Below are 17,418 nucleotides of genomic sequence, written 5' to 3' on the forward strand. Positions count from 1 at the left end.
CAGGGACCGTAGTCCTGACCCAGAGGAACTTCCCAGTTTTCTCCATTCTTCAGGATAGACTTCTCTTCTCCTCTCACATGTCCTAACCCTGGAGGTGCCTGAGTTTGTCCAAAACCTTTGTCTGTTGTCCTTGACACTGATTTTTAAGGTTAGCAGGTGGGCTTCAGTATCCAGCTTAACACTGTGTCCACAAGACCCCGGCCTGCCTGCATTTTATGTGGCAGGTGTCTAGGAGGCGGCAGGGGAGGAGGTGCAGGCAGACAGCTGAGCTGTTCCCAGGCGGACTGTGGGGCCGTGGAGAGGGCTGCCGCTCCAGCCGCTCCAGCCACCTGGCCTTGACAGGGCCGAGCTGGGCTTGAATGCGGATTGAAGAGGTGGAGTCAGTCGTCTCCTGTTGATCGAATCCCTCGCAGCTCAGTGTCACCATTGAGCCAGTCAGCTCAGCTGCTGTAGCGAGTATCACAGCCTGGAGGTACTTAAATACCAGGGCTTACTGTCTCCAGGTCTGGAGGCTGGAGTCAGAGGTCCAGGCATGGGCAGGGCCGGTGTGTGGACGGAGGCTGGAGTCGGAGGCCCAGGCGTGGGCCGGGCCTGCGTGTGGACGGAGGCTGGAGTTGGAGGCCCAGGCGTGGGCAGGGCTGGTGTGTGGACGGAGGCTGGAGTCGGAGGCCCAGTCGTGGGCAGGACTGGTGTGTGGACGTAGGCTGGAGTCGGAGGCCCAGGCGTGGGCGGGGCCGGTGTGTGGACGCCGTCTGCTCCCTCTGTGTCCGTGTGGGTTTCCCTCTGTTGTGTGTCTGTGCCCTCATCTCCCCTTCTTTTAGGGTCAGCAGTTCTACGGGATTAGGGCCCACCCCAGTGACCTCATTTTAACTTAGTTGGCTCTTGAAAGACCCAGTTTCCAAATGCAGTCACATTTGAGGTCCTGGGGTTAGGCTTTCAAAATATAAACTTTGGGGGATGCACCTTAGCCCACAAGTGTGTTCTCCAGGTCTGTGGTCAACCTCTGTGGCATCAGGCCCCAGTCAGAGGTGGTTTTCCCTGAGAACATGAGGCCTTTCCAGGTCCCCCCAGAGGCAAGTCCTGTTTGGCCTGGAGCTGTACCCTTGGCCTCTGGGTGGTCAGCAGCATCCTCACTGCAGGACCCATGGGGGACAGGAGATGGTTATGGGGACAGACAGGCGGGCACTTGGTATGTTAACATACATGATACTGTCTGTGTCCAGGTGACTCGAAGGAGATAGTAAGTACGTGCAGGTTTTATAGAAACCATGACGATGGTTTTCAAAGGATAGTAAATCCGGAAACACCTTTCTAGATGATGGTCCTGGGGCCCAGGAGGCAGCTCTTGGCAGCTGTTTGTTGTTTTGATTTGCTGTGATCCAGCCCTTTTCTGGGTGCAGCCTGACCTGGGTGAGAAAATGTTGGGAAGGTGGGCTCCTTTCTCAAGGTTCGCTGGGCCAGCCAGACCCTCCCTGGGCACTTGCCAGCTGGCCTGTAGGATGCTGCTGGGTCCAGGTCGTCCAAGACCAACTCTCCCCTTGTCTTCAGTCAGGATCTGATATCAAAAGGAGGTTCCTGGTTGTGGTGGTGGCTGATGACTGGTCGCCCGTGCAGGCCACGCCCCTCATCTGGCCACACCCTCATCTGGTCACGCCCCTCCATGGACCACACCCTCAACTGGTGACGCCCCTCCTCTCACCACGCCCTCCGCTCTCCATGCCCCGCCACGGACCACACCCCTCTCGTCCCACACCCTCCGCTGGCCACGCCTTTCCTGCTGTGGTTAATGAGATGCTCTCTTCCCATACGCCCTAGATCTAAAGTGCAGAGCTATGGTTTGAGGCGGGAGTTTGGGTCCTAGAAGTCTGCGGAGCTGTGATGTCCTTGTCGTCGTTTTATGACGTCCTCCTTCCCCCTCAGCGGGCAGGCAGGTGCTTCAAGGATTGTTAGCACGTGAGTGCTTGTCCCAGGTGCCCTGACAGGCTGTGACTTTGGAATCACTTCTGAAGAGAGGCGTTCTCTAGGTGGCTGATAGCAGGACATCAGGAGCCTTCGTGAGAGTCCTCCCACGTACGGTCACCTTCTGCCATCACCCAGGCCTTGGTCCAGCGCTTGTCAGTCCGTGCCAGTTGGCTGCAGAGAAGGCACCATGCCAGCTTCTGAAAGCCTGTTTCTCTCTTACTTTTGTTGGCTGCGTCACACGGCATGTGGGATCTTAGTTCCCTGACCAGGGATCGAACCTGTGACCCCTGCAGTAGAAGCCCAGAGTCCTAACAACTGGACCACCAGGACGTCCCTGTTTTTGTTGCTTTTGAGGTTAAAAACAGTAGGCATTCATTATAGATAGTAGAAAGAAATAGAAAAAGCCACCTAACTGTCCACCTTCCGAGAAGTCATTTCACGGAAATCGTTTCAGGGTCTGTTGTTTTCCTAATAATGATGTGATGAATGAATTCATCCTTTTTGTAATAGTTTAACATAACGGATAATGCTGGAGTCTCTCTTGGCCAATGTATCAGTCTGGGTTCAGGCGGGAGACAGGAGTCACGTAGAAATTTAACATCGAGAAGTATTAACTGTGATAAGAGAGTCACTGTAACATATGGGGAAGCTCTGTGGTCCCCGAGGGTGGAGGAAGATGCCTGGGGAAGAACAGATCTGGGAGGGGACCCCTTCCCCAAGGCCAGGGTCTGGACGCCTTTGGAGAAGTTGTGGTCCAGAGCCCAGGGGGACAGAGATGTTTGCTGGTTTACCTGGGCTGGAGCTGTTCTGCGGTCACTAGGCAAGCAGGATGCCACCGTCTAGGGTGCAGTAGGCGCTGGCCATGAGCAGAGCGTGTGGAGTGCAGAGGGAACTGGGCACTGGGGCCGGCTGGCGGCCTCTGGGCACCAGTACCCACGTGGAGGACATTCTTACGGGGTCAGGCTGTGCTGTAGGTCACCAGGGAACCGTGCGTCTGAGTGTGGGGCTGGGTCAGAGCTCCACAGGTGTCCTTCCCCGACTTGAGGCGTGGTTATTGTGACAGAGGAGCCAAGTGTTCAGTTTGATCAAATTTAAATTTGAATCAAGTGGTCATGGCCAGTGAGTGGCTGCCCTGTGGGATAGCCCATCTCGTGCTGCAGTGACTGCTCTGCGCCTCTGTCCTGGTGCACAGGCAGGGGCCTCTCTAGAGGGGGCAGGTTGGCGTGGGTCTCTGGGGGGGGCAGGTTGGCGTGGGTCTCTGGGAGGGGGAGCAGGGTGGCATGGGAGTGCAGAGTCTCACAGGCATCTTCATGGTGTATTTGTTGCCCAGCTGCCCTCCTCTGATCAGGCTCTACTCCAGCCTGGTGACAGTGTGTGAGTTACTTCCGTTCTGTGCTAAGTTTTCATAGTTATTAGCAAATAATTTATACGTACATTTTCACGTGACACTTGGCATACGTTTGAGACGACTGCATGCCTGTCCATCTTGGGCTGCTTGCAGCATCAGTGCCCTGGGTTATTTCCCCGTCTCTCGGTGTTAGACGACTGTGGCGATCATCTTTGTGCATAAAACTGACGCCGTTTGAGAGGCTTTCCTGAGGCTGGAGAGTCTGGGTGGCAGGCAAGGTGGGAAGACTGAGTCCCAGGAGAAGAGGGTTGGGCGTCTCGGTCCCCCGTGGCCGAGGCTGGCTCCATTGTGTTTCTGAGTGTGCGTGTCCCCCCAGCACCCGCCGCGGCCCGAGTACCGGTCTCCGTTTCTGCGGACCACCCAGTTCCTCTTCGGCCACCACTACTTTGACTACCTGGGCAACCTCATGGCCCTCGGAAACCTCGTGACCATCTGCGTGAGTGCGGTTTGCCCTGGCGTCGCTGCCCGGTGGCTCTCTCACCGGCCCCCGGGCTGAGCTGCCGACCGCTTTGGCTCCCCAGGTGTTCCTGGTGTTGGACGCACACGTGCTGCCCAAGGACCGTGACGACTTCGTGCTAGGGGTGAGCTCTGCAGTCGTGGGGCTGTCATCCAGGGTGATGGGGCGTGAGGAGGCAGAGCACACAGCCTCCCCACCTCGGGCCCCGGTCCCTGGGAGGCAAGGCCATCCTGGTGCTTCACAGCCGTCTGTGGAGTAGGGAGACGTAGCGCGTGGGGTTTGAGGGCCTGTCTGATGGCCGGGGGAGCCTGGATTGGGGGGTACAGGTGTGCCAGTTGTGGTTGAAGCCGTGCCTGGGGTACAGGTCCCCTGAGGAGAGGATGTGGAGCAAGAAGGGGGTGCTGCGATGCCCATGTCTGGGGGTAGGGGGCTCAGGAAGAGCCTCCCAGAAGGGTGTGAGGAGCATCAAGGAAGTGGGAGGGGAGGGTCACGTGGCTCTAGCGTGGGAGGGGGTGTCTGTGCGCCACGGGTTTCACCATGTGCAGCAGGCCGGGACCCACAGGGCCCTGTGGACAGAGGCGCATGGATCTCATCGGCCCCACTGTGGGTGGGGGACGTTGGGGAGGTCGGGGAGCTGGGCGGGACCCACGGGGCCCTGTGGGCAGAGGCGCATGGATCTCATTGGCCCCACTGTGGGTGGGGGATGTTGGGGGAGGTCGGGGAGCTGGGCGGGACCCACGGGACCTTGTGGACAGAGGCGCATGGATCTCATCGGCCCCACTGTGGGTGGGGGACGTTGGGGAGGTCAGGGAACTGGGCGGGACCCACGGGGCCCTGTGGACAGAGGCGCATGGATCTCATCGGCCCCACTGTGGGTGGGGGACGTTGGGGAGGTTGGGGAGCTGGGCAGGACCCACGGGGCCCTGTGGGCAGAGGCGCATGGATCTCATCGGCCCCACTGTGGGTGGGGACGTTGGGGAGGTCGGGGAGCCGGGCGGGACCCACGGGTGGCGCCGGCATTGAACGCTGGGCGCGCTTCTCCCTCTCAGATTCTCAACTGCATCTTCATCCTGTACTACCTGCTGGAGATGCTGCTCAAGGCGTTCTCTCTGGGCCTGCAGGGCTACCTGTCCTACTCCAGCAACGTGTTTGACGGGCTCCTCACCATCGTCCTGCTGGTAAAGTCTGAGACGGCTGAGGCGCAGCCTCTCGGGTGGGCGGTGTGCACTCAGCCTGTGCACAGGGCCTCTCGGCTGCCCCTGGACCCCAGGGGGCCGTAGGGCCTGGGCCTCCCGCCTCCGGTGACAAAGGGGCTGACTCCCCCAGGTTCAGCTGCCTGGCGGGGGGCTACAGGAGGCTCGTTTCCGCTGCCTCTGTGGGTTGTTGGGGCTGGGGCAGAGTGAGGGCAGGCTGCCTCTCCTGACACCCCAGGGACGCCTGCAAGGAACCTGCAGACCCCGCCAGCCAGCCCAGCCCCCCCAAGGACAGTGGGGCCTCGGCGTGCGGAGGGACGGGCAAGGTCTCAAGCACCGGGGGTCTTGGGAAGTGTCTCCCTGGATCCCGGGGGAGTGAGGGGTTGCTCCTGGTGTGCACATCACAGCAGCAATATTAGTGCAATACGTATTCGCGTTTGATGGATCAGAGCCGTGGGCCCTTGGCAGCAGCAGGGAGGCAGCTGAGAGGAGGGCCTTCCGGTCCATCCTGGACCGCAGTTTCTCCTGAGCCCGGAACTCCGAGGCCCTGTCCCAGCCCTGCCCTCCGCACGTGCAGCCCCACTCCTGAGGCCAGGGCCTCCTCAGCAGCAGGACCAGCTGAGGGGCAGGACCGGCTGTGGTTTCTCCCCAGATCCCCTTGGGGCCCACGTGTTAGAGCCGCTGGTGGGCCTGCCGTAGCGAGCCTTCTTCTCTTTTGTGATTAAAGGTTTTGGAGATCTCCACTCTGGCTGTGTACGGCTTCCCACACCGGGGCTGGTATGTGTCACGGAGAACCTGGGGAGGCCTGGCTAGCGCCCCAGGGAAGGTTGTACGTCCTGCCTCCAGCCACTGGTGCAGGCCCCTCTAGGGCCGAAGGCCTGACTTGCAGGCGAGTGGCCACAGCTCCTGCCCCGCCATGGCCTGTGGGGTCAGACGCCTTCTCCGCTCTTGGGGACTCTGCCTTAAAGGCCTTGTGGCCGCCTGCAGGACGATCGTGTTCCCAGAGCTGGGGTGGGAGGCTCTGGAGGTGCCCCTGCGACTGGACCTGGGGCCCAGGTGTGCCGGGGGCCAGAAGCAGGGAGGCCCCCGCCATCACTTCCCACTCTGGGCATCAGTTCATTTCCCTGTAGACGTCTGGGTGGCTCAGGGCTTGCTGAACTCACGCTGCCCCCAGTTCTGGCCACACGTTTGGCCAGGGGTCCCAGGGTGCCTTGCAGCGTGGTGTGTGGCAGCCTTGGGGGTCTTGCTGCCCAAAGCACAGCTGCCCTGGTGAGCTTGCGTGCTGACCTCGCGCCTTCAGGGGGCCTCTTGGTCCTTTGGCTGGGCTGCCTTTGTCTTAGTGGCGCGCTTCTGAGTCGTCTGACGAGGATGGGCTGGATGAGTCCTGCCCCTTGGGGTCTCAGCAGGGGTCTGTGTCGAGGGGGACGGAGGCGGGAGCAGTGAAGTCTTGAGGCCGCCCGGCGGCTGTGGGGCCAGCGCTCTGTGTTTCTTACGTGCACTGAAAACCCACAGGACGCTTCTGTTGGGAGGCGGTGAGGGGTGTGTCCTGGGTGAGAATGGGTAAAATTTAAATAGAAACGAGAGCACAGTAAGGCCCATGAGAGACACCCAGGGGACAGGGTCAGAGGATAGGAGACGGGTCTGGGGCCACGTCTCTGCCAGCTCTGCTGGGGCCGGAGCTGGGCGTCTGGAGCCCCAGGGTTCTCCCGTTACATTGCCCTGCACCACGTGGGGGCTGAGCCCGGGGAGGTGTTGCCATGAGCGCCCTGGGCTGCGGGCCCAGGCTCTGCCCTCTCGTCTCGGCGGAGCTCTTCCGGTCGGTGGCGCCTGTGGGGCGACTTCCTGGCACCCCTGGTGGCTCTCTCTGCGTCTCTGTCTCTGGACTGCGCGTCTCTCGGCGTCCCCTCGCCGGCTAACCCGCCTCCGCGTGTCTCTGCAGGAAGCCGGCGATGCTGGGTCTGCTGTCGCTGTGGGACATGACGCGGCTGGTGAACGTGCTCATCGTCTTCCGCTTCCTACGCATCATCCCCAGCATGAAGGTACACCGGCGCCTGCCGGGCCTCGCTCTGGGGGTGGGCTTGCCTGCCGGGCAGGGACCGGGGCTGAGCACCGTCCCCCCAAGTACCTGGGGTCCCTCTGCATGCGCCCCAGCCTTGCGTCCTGGCTGGGCGATGCTGGAGGCGGTTGGGAGCATAAGGGCGTCCAGCCCAGACAGCAGGGAGATGTCGGTGGGACCCGGGGGAGGTCACATGCTCCTCGGGGTCCCTGACCTTTGTGTGGGGCCAGTGTGCCCTCAGGCATCCTGAGTTTATGAATGGCCTTGGCATGGGCTGCCGGTGGCTAGTGGTGCCCCCTCCAAGGACCTCCAGTGCGGGAGTGGAGTGGCTTGTGACTGTCTCTGAGCCCTGGTTTCTCATAATGTTCCCGCCAGGAGTAGCCCCAACTTTGGGGTGGGGGGACGGTCCGGGCGGGAGTGTCTCTCCCATCTGCTTTCCCAAGCACTTCTCGGGAGAAAAGAATCCGAGGACACCTGCCCCCTTTCTGAGTGTCCAGAGTGTCCACTTCCCCCTAGCCCCCACCTGGCACAGGGCAGAGCAGGTGTCTCCCATCTGCTTTCCCGAGCACTTCTCAGGAGAAAAGAACCCGAGGATACCTGCCCCCTTTCTGAGTGTCCAGAGTGTACACTTCCCCCTAGCCCCGACCCGGCACAGGGCAGAATGGGTCTCTCCCATCTGCTTTCCCGAGCACTTCTCAGGAGAAAAGAACCAGAGGACGCCTGCCCCCTTTCTGAGTGTCCAGGTCCTTCCCCTGTGTGCGTCCTGCCAAGCTGTGCACCTGGCCTGGCCGGGGGTGACCTGTCATCACCCAGCAGTATTTCCCATCTGAAGGGGTTCCTGGGTGCAGAGGACTGTGGCCCTGAGCCCTCCATCCATACACACACCTGTGTGACCCTACATGTGCAATGCACACAGGCACGTGATCACACACACCCAGAGCACACACAAAATCATACACATGTACACGTAATCACACCCTCATATAATCACACACATCATCTCACACACACGCATGCACACACCAACAGGTGCATTTGCGTGTAACCACAATTACACATGCGTGTAACCACACATACACATAATCATGCAGTCGGGCGCAAAATAAGCACAAGTGCATGTATACACACGTGTGCATGCTCACACAGATACACGGCCATCTACACACACACGTATGTACGCATGTGCGTATAATCACGTGTGTGCACACGTACAGCGGAGTTCCTGCCTGCTAGCGTCCGGTGCTGTTTCTCCTGACTTACCAAGTGGGGAAACTGGCTGCTTGGAAAGCTGGCCTCTGAGGCTTAGATTCACGTGAATCAGGGTCCCTGGCTGGGTCTCTGAGGCCCCACACCTCAGATCCCGTCACCCAGGGCTGACTGGCCGTCTCCAGGTCGGCCTTTCTTGAGCCTCCAGATCAGCTTTCGTGGGCCGGTGGGCAGTGTGGGCCAAGGCCCTGCACATCGTGGCTTCACCAGCAGTCTTGGAGGTGTCTGCGCGTATAGGGGTTTGTGTGTGGGGGTGGGCAGGTGTGTATAGTTGTGAGAGTGTGAGGGTTGGCGTGGGTGTATGTACAGATGAGGCAGGTGTGTGTGTGTGTACAAGTGAGGTGTGTGTGTGTGCAGGTGAGGGGGGTGTGCATGTGTGTACAGGTGGGGTGTGTGGGTGTGTGTACAGGCGATGTGTGGATGTGTGCAGGTGTTTGTGGGTGTGCAAGTGTGTGTACAGATGTTCATGTGTGTGCAGGTGTTTGTGTGCAGGTGTGTGTACAGGTGAAGCCTGTGGGTGCATGTGCAGGTGTGTGTACAGGTGGTGTGTGGGTGTGCATGTGTGTGTACAAGTGAGGCAGGTCACCCGCTCTCTTGCCGTCTCAGCTGATGTCCCTGGTGGCCAGCACCATCCTGGACCTGATCAAGAACATGCGGGCCTTCGGCGGGATCCTGGTGGTGAGTCTGGCCACCCGTGCTGGCCTCTCGGGGGAACAAGGCCAGGCCGCTGGGTGGGCAGCTAGAGCTCCGTGGAAAGTGGCGGCCTTCAGAAGGAAGGTCCCTGCATTCAGGTGGCAGCGGGTGACCGAGGCCTGGGGAACCCAGGGCAGGGCAGGACACTGGAGAGAGGAGCTGGGGTGGTCTGGTGGAAGGCATGGCCCGACCATACCGCCTTCCCAGGCCAGAGAGCCTCTTGGTCACTTCCGAATCCCTCATGTGTCCTAGGCCCTAGGCCACACTGAGAAGATGAAAAACAGAGGGACCAGGGACCCCCGGGACCCACGAGGCCCGTGAGTGGTCAGCCATCCTTGCTTGAGGATCAGCTGCTTTTGCTGAGAGAATCTCGATATACCCTACCCTGGGCCAGGCGCTCCCCGAGCCAGGCCTTGAGCAGGGGGCCCGGGTAATGCTCTAGTCACGAGGCCTGGCAGTAAGGAGAGAGGGTGATGAAACCCTGCTGTTGTGGACACCAGGGGGCTCCTGGGGCTGTCATGGGGTGCTCAGGGGAGCTGCTTCAGGCACTGCCCGCAGGCCCTAGTCTGCCTTGTGGAGGAAACAGGTCCAGAGAGGGGTTGGGTTAGCCTGGGGGTGCGCCTCGTCCTCCGCCCCCCAGACACATTAGCGACGGGTCAGGGGCAGCCGGCAGCCGCTTCTCTGACTGTGGCACACAGCTGCCCAGGGGTGCGTCTCAGACGCCTGCTGTTGAGCGTGGGGAGGGCGGTAGGCTTCTCCCAGAGGGGCGTGGCCACTCCTGGCCCTCTTCCCAGGATGCCTTCTGCGGCCCCCGCTGCCCAGTTCTCCGTGGGGCCCGCCTTCTGCTGCACCTGCCCTGGAGGAGGGCTCACAGCCCCAGCTCTCCCCCCAGGCTCCCGTGTATCCCCAGGGCTTCCCTCTGGGACAGGTTGGTGGCCAGGAGGGGTGCCTGGGAGCAGAGTCCCCGTATCCCTGGGGAGAAACCCCTGCTGGCATGTGGACCCCAGCAGGCCCTGCCTGGCTGTGTGGGGCCCCCGCAGGCGTGCGACACCAACAGCCCGCCTGCCTCCCCAGGTGATTTACTACGTCTTTGCCATCATTGGCATCAGCCTGTTCCGGGGCGTCGTCGTGGCTCCTAGAAACAGCAGGTGAGCTGGGTCCTGGGGGTGTAGGGGGAGTGTCTCTGGGGACGCTGGAGCCAGGGTGAGGCCTCAGAGGTGGTTGTGGGGTCAGCTCCCCAGGAGGGACCTCCTGGGTCCCCTTTCTTACTTGGTCTCCCTGCTCTTCTCCCCCACCCCCGCTCTAGCAGCCCTCTAGAATCTGAACTGAGGATGACCCCTGACCCTGGGCCCCTTTCTTGACCTGCAGCCCAGGCTGCTTGCTGCAAAAGGGATGTCCAGGACTTGGCGTAAACTGTGCAGCCCTCCCCCACCCGCATCTGCCCGTGTGTCCACAGCACTGGCCTCACTGCCCTCGGCACCTCCTCGGTTGGGGGGGCATGTCCTCTTTGTCCCCCTTTCTCAAGGGCCCGCTAGGTCTATGCAGAGCAGGGGCTGAGCCGGGGCTGGACACGCGGGCGTGTGTCCCACCGCGGCCCCCACACTGACTGGATTGTGCCCTCCCACCCCTCCCCGCAGCCTAGCCTCTGTTAACGGTTCCGTGCCCTGCGGGAGCTTTGAGCAGCTGGAGTACTGGCCCAACAACTTCGATGACTTTGCAGTGAGTCCTGTGCCCCCTGCCCCTCGGTACCTCACCCGCTGCCCCTGCTCCCCGCGGCCTCCTGGAAGCCCCGTCTGCTCCCTGCAGGCCGCCCTGGTCACTCTGTGGGACGTGATGATTGTGAACAACTGGCAGGTGTTCCTGGACGCCTTCCGGCGCTACGCGGGCCCGTGAGTGACTCGGCCTGGCTGCCCCAACCGCGGCTCTGCGCGGGGTGCGCGTCTGTGTCTAACCTCCTGGGGTCGCAGGGCCTGTGGGGCAGCAGGTGGCTCCTGGGAGGGCCTGTGACCTGGGGTGAAGGGGCCCAGCCCGGAGCTCCGAGAGCTCAGACGGCCCCCACGCTGGGCCAGGTCTGAGCTCCAGCCCCGCTCTTCCTGGCCGACTGCCCCTAAAGGCCAGGCTGGGCCAGCCTGGGGGTTCGGGCAGAAACAGTGACTTGGAGCAGGGAGCGGTGGGTCCGGAAGAGGGTTGCGCTGGACTCAGGGGCGCCCCCGGCCTCCTCATTCTCCACAGGTGGTCAGAGGTGTATTTTGTGCTCTGGTGGCTGGTGTCTTCGGTCATTTGGGTCAACCTGTTTCTGGCTCTGATTTTGGAGGTAGTGGACACCCCTGGCCCAGACTCTTCTTAGTTGGAGTTTCTAACTTGATGAGGTGGGGTTCACCTAGAACTTGGTCGAAGAGCTTGTGCTGGGTTCCCATGGCTCTGGGGTGCGGCTGTGCCCTCCCTCGGGGCCGCTCATCCTGAAGGCTCCTGACCTTTGACCTGTGGGGTGGCCCTCAGGGAACTTCTCCTGTAGCCGCCGGGGGTCTTGTCGGGCCTCGGGTCCCTGTATCCAGGGGGAGCTTCTCAGCCAGGCTGGCACGGGCGCGGTTCATGCAGGGCCCGGGCCTACCCGCCACCCATCCCTCCGTCCCTTCTGCCAGAACTTCCTTCACAAGTGGGACCGCCGCAGCCACCTGCAGTCCCTCACGGAGGAGCTGGAGGACACCTCTGAGATGACCGAGGAGCTCCCGTTCAGGTGCGTGGGGGCGGGCACGGGGCGGGAGGCAGGGTGAGAGGGAGGGTGGGGCCTGGGGCAGGAGGCGGGGCGAGAGGGAGGGTGGGGCCTGGGGCGGGAGGTGGGCCAAGAGGGAGGGCGGGGCGTGGGGCAAGAGTCTGGGCTGAGAGGGGGTGGGGCAGGACCAGGAGGTGGGGCGAAAGGACGCTGTGTAGGAGGAGAAGCGGGGTTGACAAGGGGGGCGGGGCGGGAGGCGGGGCTGAGAAGGTGGGGCAGGGCCTGGGCCGGAAGGCGGGGCCAGGAGGGAGGGTGGGGCGGGAGGCGGGGCGTGGGGCGAGAGGCGGGGCCGAGAGGGAGGGAGGCAGTGGGCAGGTGCTCCCTGTGGGACCTCCTCCTGCCGTGGAGCTGAGTTCCTCTCACCATGAGCGTACGTAGGGAAGCCTCCTCAGGTGCCGTTAGCCTCCAGGTGACCCTGTTGGTGGGTGGAGTGAAACCTCGGCCCCTCTTTCCCATGGTAACCTGGAGCTTGTTCCTTTGGTGGCTCAGAGGGGCGACGGCCGCACCGCCCTCCCTGAGCGTCTGTGTGTGTCGCAACCGCACAGAGTGGGCTTCTCCCGGCCTTTGAGGGACACCCCGTAGACATCCCAGAGGTGGACCCGAGCCCCCTGCGGGTGGTTCCGCGCAGCTCCTGGTCCCGAGAAGCGCTGATGAGGCCTCTCCGTCGTCCCTGCACACCTGCTCCCCTGCAGGCGCCCAGGGAGCCCCGTCCATCGTCTCCCCCGTTCCGCAGGGACGTCCTGGAGGAGCCCACGGAGGAGGAGCTGGTGGAGAAGCTGAGCCGCCACCCGCACCTGCAGCTGTGCAGGTGACATCCGGACGCCTTCCCGGCTGCGGCGGCCGGCGGCCAGGGGGCCTCGGGAGGCTCTCAGGCCCAGGAGGAGGCGGCCGCGGCCCAGAGGAGGGGCCTTCCCCTTGGGCAGAGCCGCTGCGCGGACCGAGGCTGGACAGGCGCAGGCCCTGATTCGCAGCCGAGCAGGACCGCTCCGCAGCCCCTTGGGCGCTGTTCGCGCCACTCTCCTTTATAAGCTGCTTCCGAGGGACTTCCTTTTCTAAGTACAGCGGGTGACTCAACAGGGACCACTGACGTGTGAAAGGAGACGCAGCGGCCTTTGCCTCACGCCCTGCCGTTTCCGTGGTGCCTTTGCTGCTGGTGGCCTTCAGGGACCGGGGGCCCGCGCAAGGCCCACACTGGCCGACTGGCAGCTTTCTGGGGCATGAAGCTTGGGATCCTGGTTTTACACAGGAAGCTGGGCTGTTGTTTTATTGTTTTACGGCTCGTGTGAGTGTGATCGAGTGTGTTTCCTTCTGGGTGAGAATGCCAGTCATCCTTATCAGTAGGCCTCAGGAAACGTGAGGTTGTTGCCTACTGGAACGGACTGCTTCTGTGGAGCGGGGCTGGCAGGGCTCAGCCAGTCAGAAACCAGTGTTGTGGCCAGACCAGCCCTCGTGGTTCTTACTGTGTTCGCAAGAAGCCTTTCAGCAACAGCTGTCAGGAAACTGAAAAAAAATAAAGATTTATTATCTACAAGACCTGGAAATTACCTACTGCACCTGGGCCCATACAGTGAGGTCACAGGTGGAGAGAGACCATGGGCCTGGGGTTCTGCTTTTATTGGGATTGAGGGTTTCAGGGGACTCACTCTTGGTGGATTTAAAACATAAGAGCAGGAATTTAAAGTGAAGGAAGAAAAAAAGTGGCCCAAATGGTTAGTTATCAAAATCAAAGATTTCTAAAACAAATCTCAGAGCAGAAAGGTGGGCAGTGTGTTTGAGATACTCTGTTTGAAGTGGATGCCTCTGTAATCAAAGCTTAAGAAAACTATTGCTAGGGCTTTTGCTGCCCCAGGTATGGTCGTATAGGTTGTGCACTGCACAAGAGTAGCCAGCTACAAATGTGTCCTGGCTTTGGCTGTCTACCCCATAAGAGGGACCCTCTTTCTAATTTGCATAAAGACACATGTAAGTCAGGGATGGCCCTACTTTGTGTGTGACGGGGCTGGAGTGGGGAGGAGGGGAAAGCGAGCAGTGTGTGGCAGGCCACGTTGCCATTTGGTCCATCGAAGATCCAGATTGATAAACAGGATTCTCATTTCAAGGGCCGCCTCGAGTGGTTTGTTGGTGGCAGCACCCAGAAGGCCTGTTGAGAAGGATTGGAATCTTCGTGGGAAGGGGTGCTAGGATCTATTAGTGATGTCTGCCATGAGCCCCAGGGGGAAACCAGGGCATGGATGCTGACTCTGCTGCAGGAAGTGATCCCCGTCGTCCCCAGCTTGTCTGGGAAATGGGATGAGAGGAAAGTTCAGCTAAAAAAAAGGAACTTCTAAAATGGCTGCAAACCCCAGTGCTTGAGGTGTTCTAACTCCTGGTAGTGTTTTGTGTATTAACTGCCTTGTAGTTTCTGACCCCAGAGTTTATCTGAAATTTTGGGTATTCATCTGATGCTCCTCAGGTTTAGGGGACCTCTGGGGGTAGTGAGGTCTCTCCCAGGCTTGCTCCTCGTGCAGTCTGCCTTCCTGAAAGGCTGGTTTTTGGGTGGGGAGACCTCTGCGGAACAGTGGTTTTGAAGTCATACCCAGCTTGGTTGGCTGCCTTGTTTGCCCAGTGTATTTCCACCCCAGCTCAAGGTCTGAGCGCCATCTAGTGGTGGATTCAGGTTCAAATGACTGTCAGCTTAACGCTGTGATCCCTGGCTTAACCAGGTGGCACACCTGCCAATGCTGGGTTTGATTCCTGGGCTGGGAAGATCCCCTGGAGGAGGGAGTGGCAACCCACTCCAGTATTCTTGCCTGGAAAATCCCACGGACAGAGCTGCCTGCCAGGCTAGAGTCAGGCTAGAGTCAGGCACGACTAAACTCACTTAACATGCACGCACACGTGATCCCCAGGGGTTAGCTCATTGTTTCCCCCAGACCCCTGGAGACCTGCTGCCTCTTTGGCCCTCTCATGGCACAAGGCTGGGGCCTGGCCTCACCGGGTTGCAAGCCTGTCCACCCAGGCCTAGTTCTAGTGGGCAGTGTGCTCGCTGCCCTGTCCTCAGGCTGGTCCCAGCCCTGAGGGTCCGCCACCTCCCCATTCCATGGCCTGTGTGCAAAGAAGCCCCCTGTAGTTAGCCTGTCACTCAGCAGATCACTCCAGACAACCCACGCTGGGCGCGGGGACAGGGCTGTCCAGAGAGGCTGGCTCTGCCCGGGGGGGGGAGTGACTGAAGCTGGCGCTGGTCCCACTGTGCTGGTGCCTCGTGACCGCTGGCTGGGGCACCTCTGCATATTGTTTCCCTGCGTCAAGTGATGTCAGCCTCAGAACCTTTGTCTAAAAGAGCTAGGGCTGAAGTGAAGGCTGATCTGGGGCTGGAGTCTAGTCCAGCTGGCATGTGCAGCCCCCATCTGGCGGAGGAGGTGTTGTGTCTCACTTCTCGCCCCACCCAGCTTGGGACCACCAGCTGCCTGGAGCCTCGGCTGTGAGCTGGTTTCCTGATCTGCAGGGGAGGGCTGGGGTTGGCAGGAGCAGGTTCACACCTGGGCATCTAGCTCAAGAACTTCCTGTGACCCCAGCTTCCCACTGGAGGTGCTGAGGTCATGTCTACGATCTCCCAGGACAGATGACTTTTAAAATATTTATTTGGCTGTGCTGGTCTTAGCTCAGGCATGTGGCATCTTGGTTCCCTGACTGGGGATCAAACCCGGGCCCCCTGCAGTGGGCGAGCAGAGCCTTATTCACTGGCTCACCGGGAAGTCCCAACCTCAAAAGCTTTGAAGAGCAGCCAGTGATAATAGCATGGCTCCCAAACTGGGTTTTTGTGAGGTTTCCTTATGCACTGCAGGTCCTGCGGTCCTTGCAGGAATACCGCAGGAGTGCATTCTGGCAGGTGGTGTGCAGCTTTTGTTTTCCACGGCTGATGGCAGCCTTCCTACTTGGTTGGGGTGGTGGATGCTAGGCTGCCTCGTATAAGGTAACTTGTTCTCCATTTGTGATGAATGAGTAGGGGAGGAGCTTTGACCCCGTGTGAATATCCTGTTTCTCACTCAGCTTTCTTCTCCCGCCCTGCTTACATCTGTGTGGATCATGGTTTCTTTTATTCAGTGGGTTATAGTCTGTTACTGGATTTTATTTCAAGCTCAAATCATTTTGGCAGGGGGAAAGGCCTTCACCCTAGCTTTTGTGTTCGTTAGCTATGTACCTACTGTCCTTTGAACATTTCTTTTCCTTTCTGACATGAAAAGGTATTTCAGGCCTATCTTGTACCTTCCATCTCCCAGCCCTGGTACGAGCCATTTCTCCAAGGACCCCTGTTCCTTTAAGTGAGAAAAGCTTTAGGAACCAAGGTGTGGTTCTGAGATGTGCTCACTGCCGTTGAGGTTTTGCTGCACCCAGACTCCCTCAGGGGACAGAGCTGGGGAATCGATGCGCTCATCTGTCTGTCTCTCTATCTAATCTATCTCTATCTATCCATCTCTGTTGTACTGACTGCTAAACTACACCAATCCCTCTGATTTCAACCAGCATCTCCGATTTCTCCCCTTCCACAGCTATTAAGCATTTTTCTCAGAATGATTCCCATTTCCCTTAATCTATGCACTCACTCGATCAATTTCCCCGTAAATAACTAGTCTCCATCACCACTGCCACCCTGCCCCCACAGAGATGTCCTCCTTACCCCACCTAGTGCTCTGTGGACACCCGGATCAGAAACCTCCAGGAAAGAGCTTTCCAGATGGTTAAAGAAGTAAATAAATAGAACTACAAGCAATGTAACTTTATTCACAAATAAGGTGATCGTCTAGCTAGAAAATCTAAAATTATCAAACGTGGTAAGAATTCAGCAAGATGGTTTATCGTAAGATTAATACACTGAAGTCCACTGTTTTTCTAAACACTAGCAACAATCTGTCCTAAGTTTATTTTAAAAGACACCATAAAAAGTACTACTTGAATCAGAGTAAAATCTTCAAGGTCCTTAAATTGAGCAAGAGATGGTCAAGGCCTGTATAGGAAAACTATACCATTTCTTTAAAATCTGTGATTGTAGGCTTGAACAGAGAATGTGCTGGTTTTCTTTTGCTGTGAATCTAATTGATGGAAGAACTGACTGAAAAATGACATGAAACTTACATGCAAAAAACACCTAAGTTACTTCTATTTGTTACTCTTGGGGCTTCTCGGGTGGCGCTAGTGGTAAGGAACTCTCCTGCCAATGCAGGAAACGTAAGAGACCTGGGTTTGATCCCTGGGGTTGAGAAGATCCCCTGGAGGAGGAAATGGCATCCAACTCCAGTATTCTCACCTGGAGAATCTTGTGGACCGAGGAGCCTGGTGGGCTACAGTCCATGGGGTCACAAAGAGCTGGACGTCCCTGAAGCAACTTAGCATGCGCGCACTTCGGTATACTTCGGTATGTGGTAGCCAGGATGGCCTGACGCTGGTGCGGGACAGATGGACAGATGGACAGATGGAATGGAATGCAGAGCCCACAGACAGCCTTGCGCATTCATAGAAATTCAGTGCACAGCAGAGAATCACGGGGACAGGATAGGTTACCCAGGAAATGCTGGGAATTCCAGTCTATGTGGAAAACAGAGTGAAATTATGTCCTGGTCTCACACTTAACAC

At 59.2% G+C, this 17,418-nt stretch overlaps 1 protein-coding gene across 14 annotated transcripts in view; it reads left to right on the forward strand.

Moving 5' to 3' along the window:
- TPCN2 (two pore segment channel 2) overlaps positions 1-13,339 on the forward strand; it is a 31,543-nt gene extending 18,204 nt beyond the window's left edge. For 2 of the 14 annotated variants that reach the window (XR_011251934.1, XR_011251932.1), the window contains 13 exons: positions 3,687-3,806; positions 3,892-3,951; positions 4,877-5,005; positions 5,748-5,797; positions 6,960-7,059; positions 8,949-9,020; positions 9,830-9,963; positions 10,110-10,183; positions 10,673-10,754; positions 10,842-10,924; positions 11,268-11,349; positions 11,678-11,772; positions 12,542-13,339. Coding sequence is in view for 6 of the 14 variants with exons in the window: in XM_069566565.1 (XP_069422666.1) it covers positions 3,687-3,806; positions 3,892-3,951; positions 4,877-5,005; positions 6,960-7,059; positions 8,949-9,020; positions 9,830-9,963; positions 10,110-10,183; positions 10,673-10,754; positions 10,842-10,924; positions 11,268-11,349; positions 11,678-11,772; positions 12,542-12,620 (1,110 nt within the window). In the remaining 8 variants the exon portion in view is untranslated. Of the gene's footprint in view, positions 1-3,686; positions 3,807-3,891; positions 3,952-4,876; positions 5,006-5,747; positions 5,798-6,959; positions 7,060-8,948; positions 9,021-9,287; positions 9,466-9,829; positions 9,964-10,109; positions 10,184-10,672; positions 10,755-10,841; positions 10,969-11,267; positions 11,350-11,677; positions 11,773-12,541 lie in introns of those variants that run through there. The other 12 variants (XR_011251931.1, XR_011251930.1, XM_069566567.1 and 9 more) reach the window with 9 other exon arrangements.
- The last annotated feature ends 4,079 nt before the right edge of the window (positions 13,340-17,418 follow it).

Source organism: Ovis canadensis, chromosome 21 (genome assembly GCF_042477335.2).
Source record: "Ovis canadensis isolate MfBH-ARS-UI-01 breed Bighorn chromosome 21, ARS-UI_OviCan_v2, whole genome shotgun sequence".
NCBI lineage: Eukaryota > Metazoa > Chordata > Mammalia > Artiodactyla > Bovidae > Ovis > Ovis canadensis.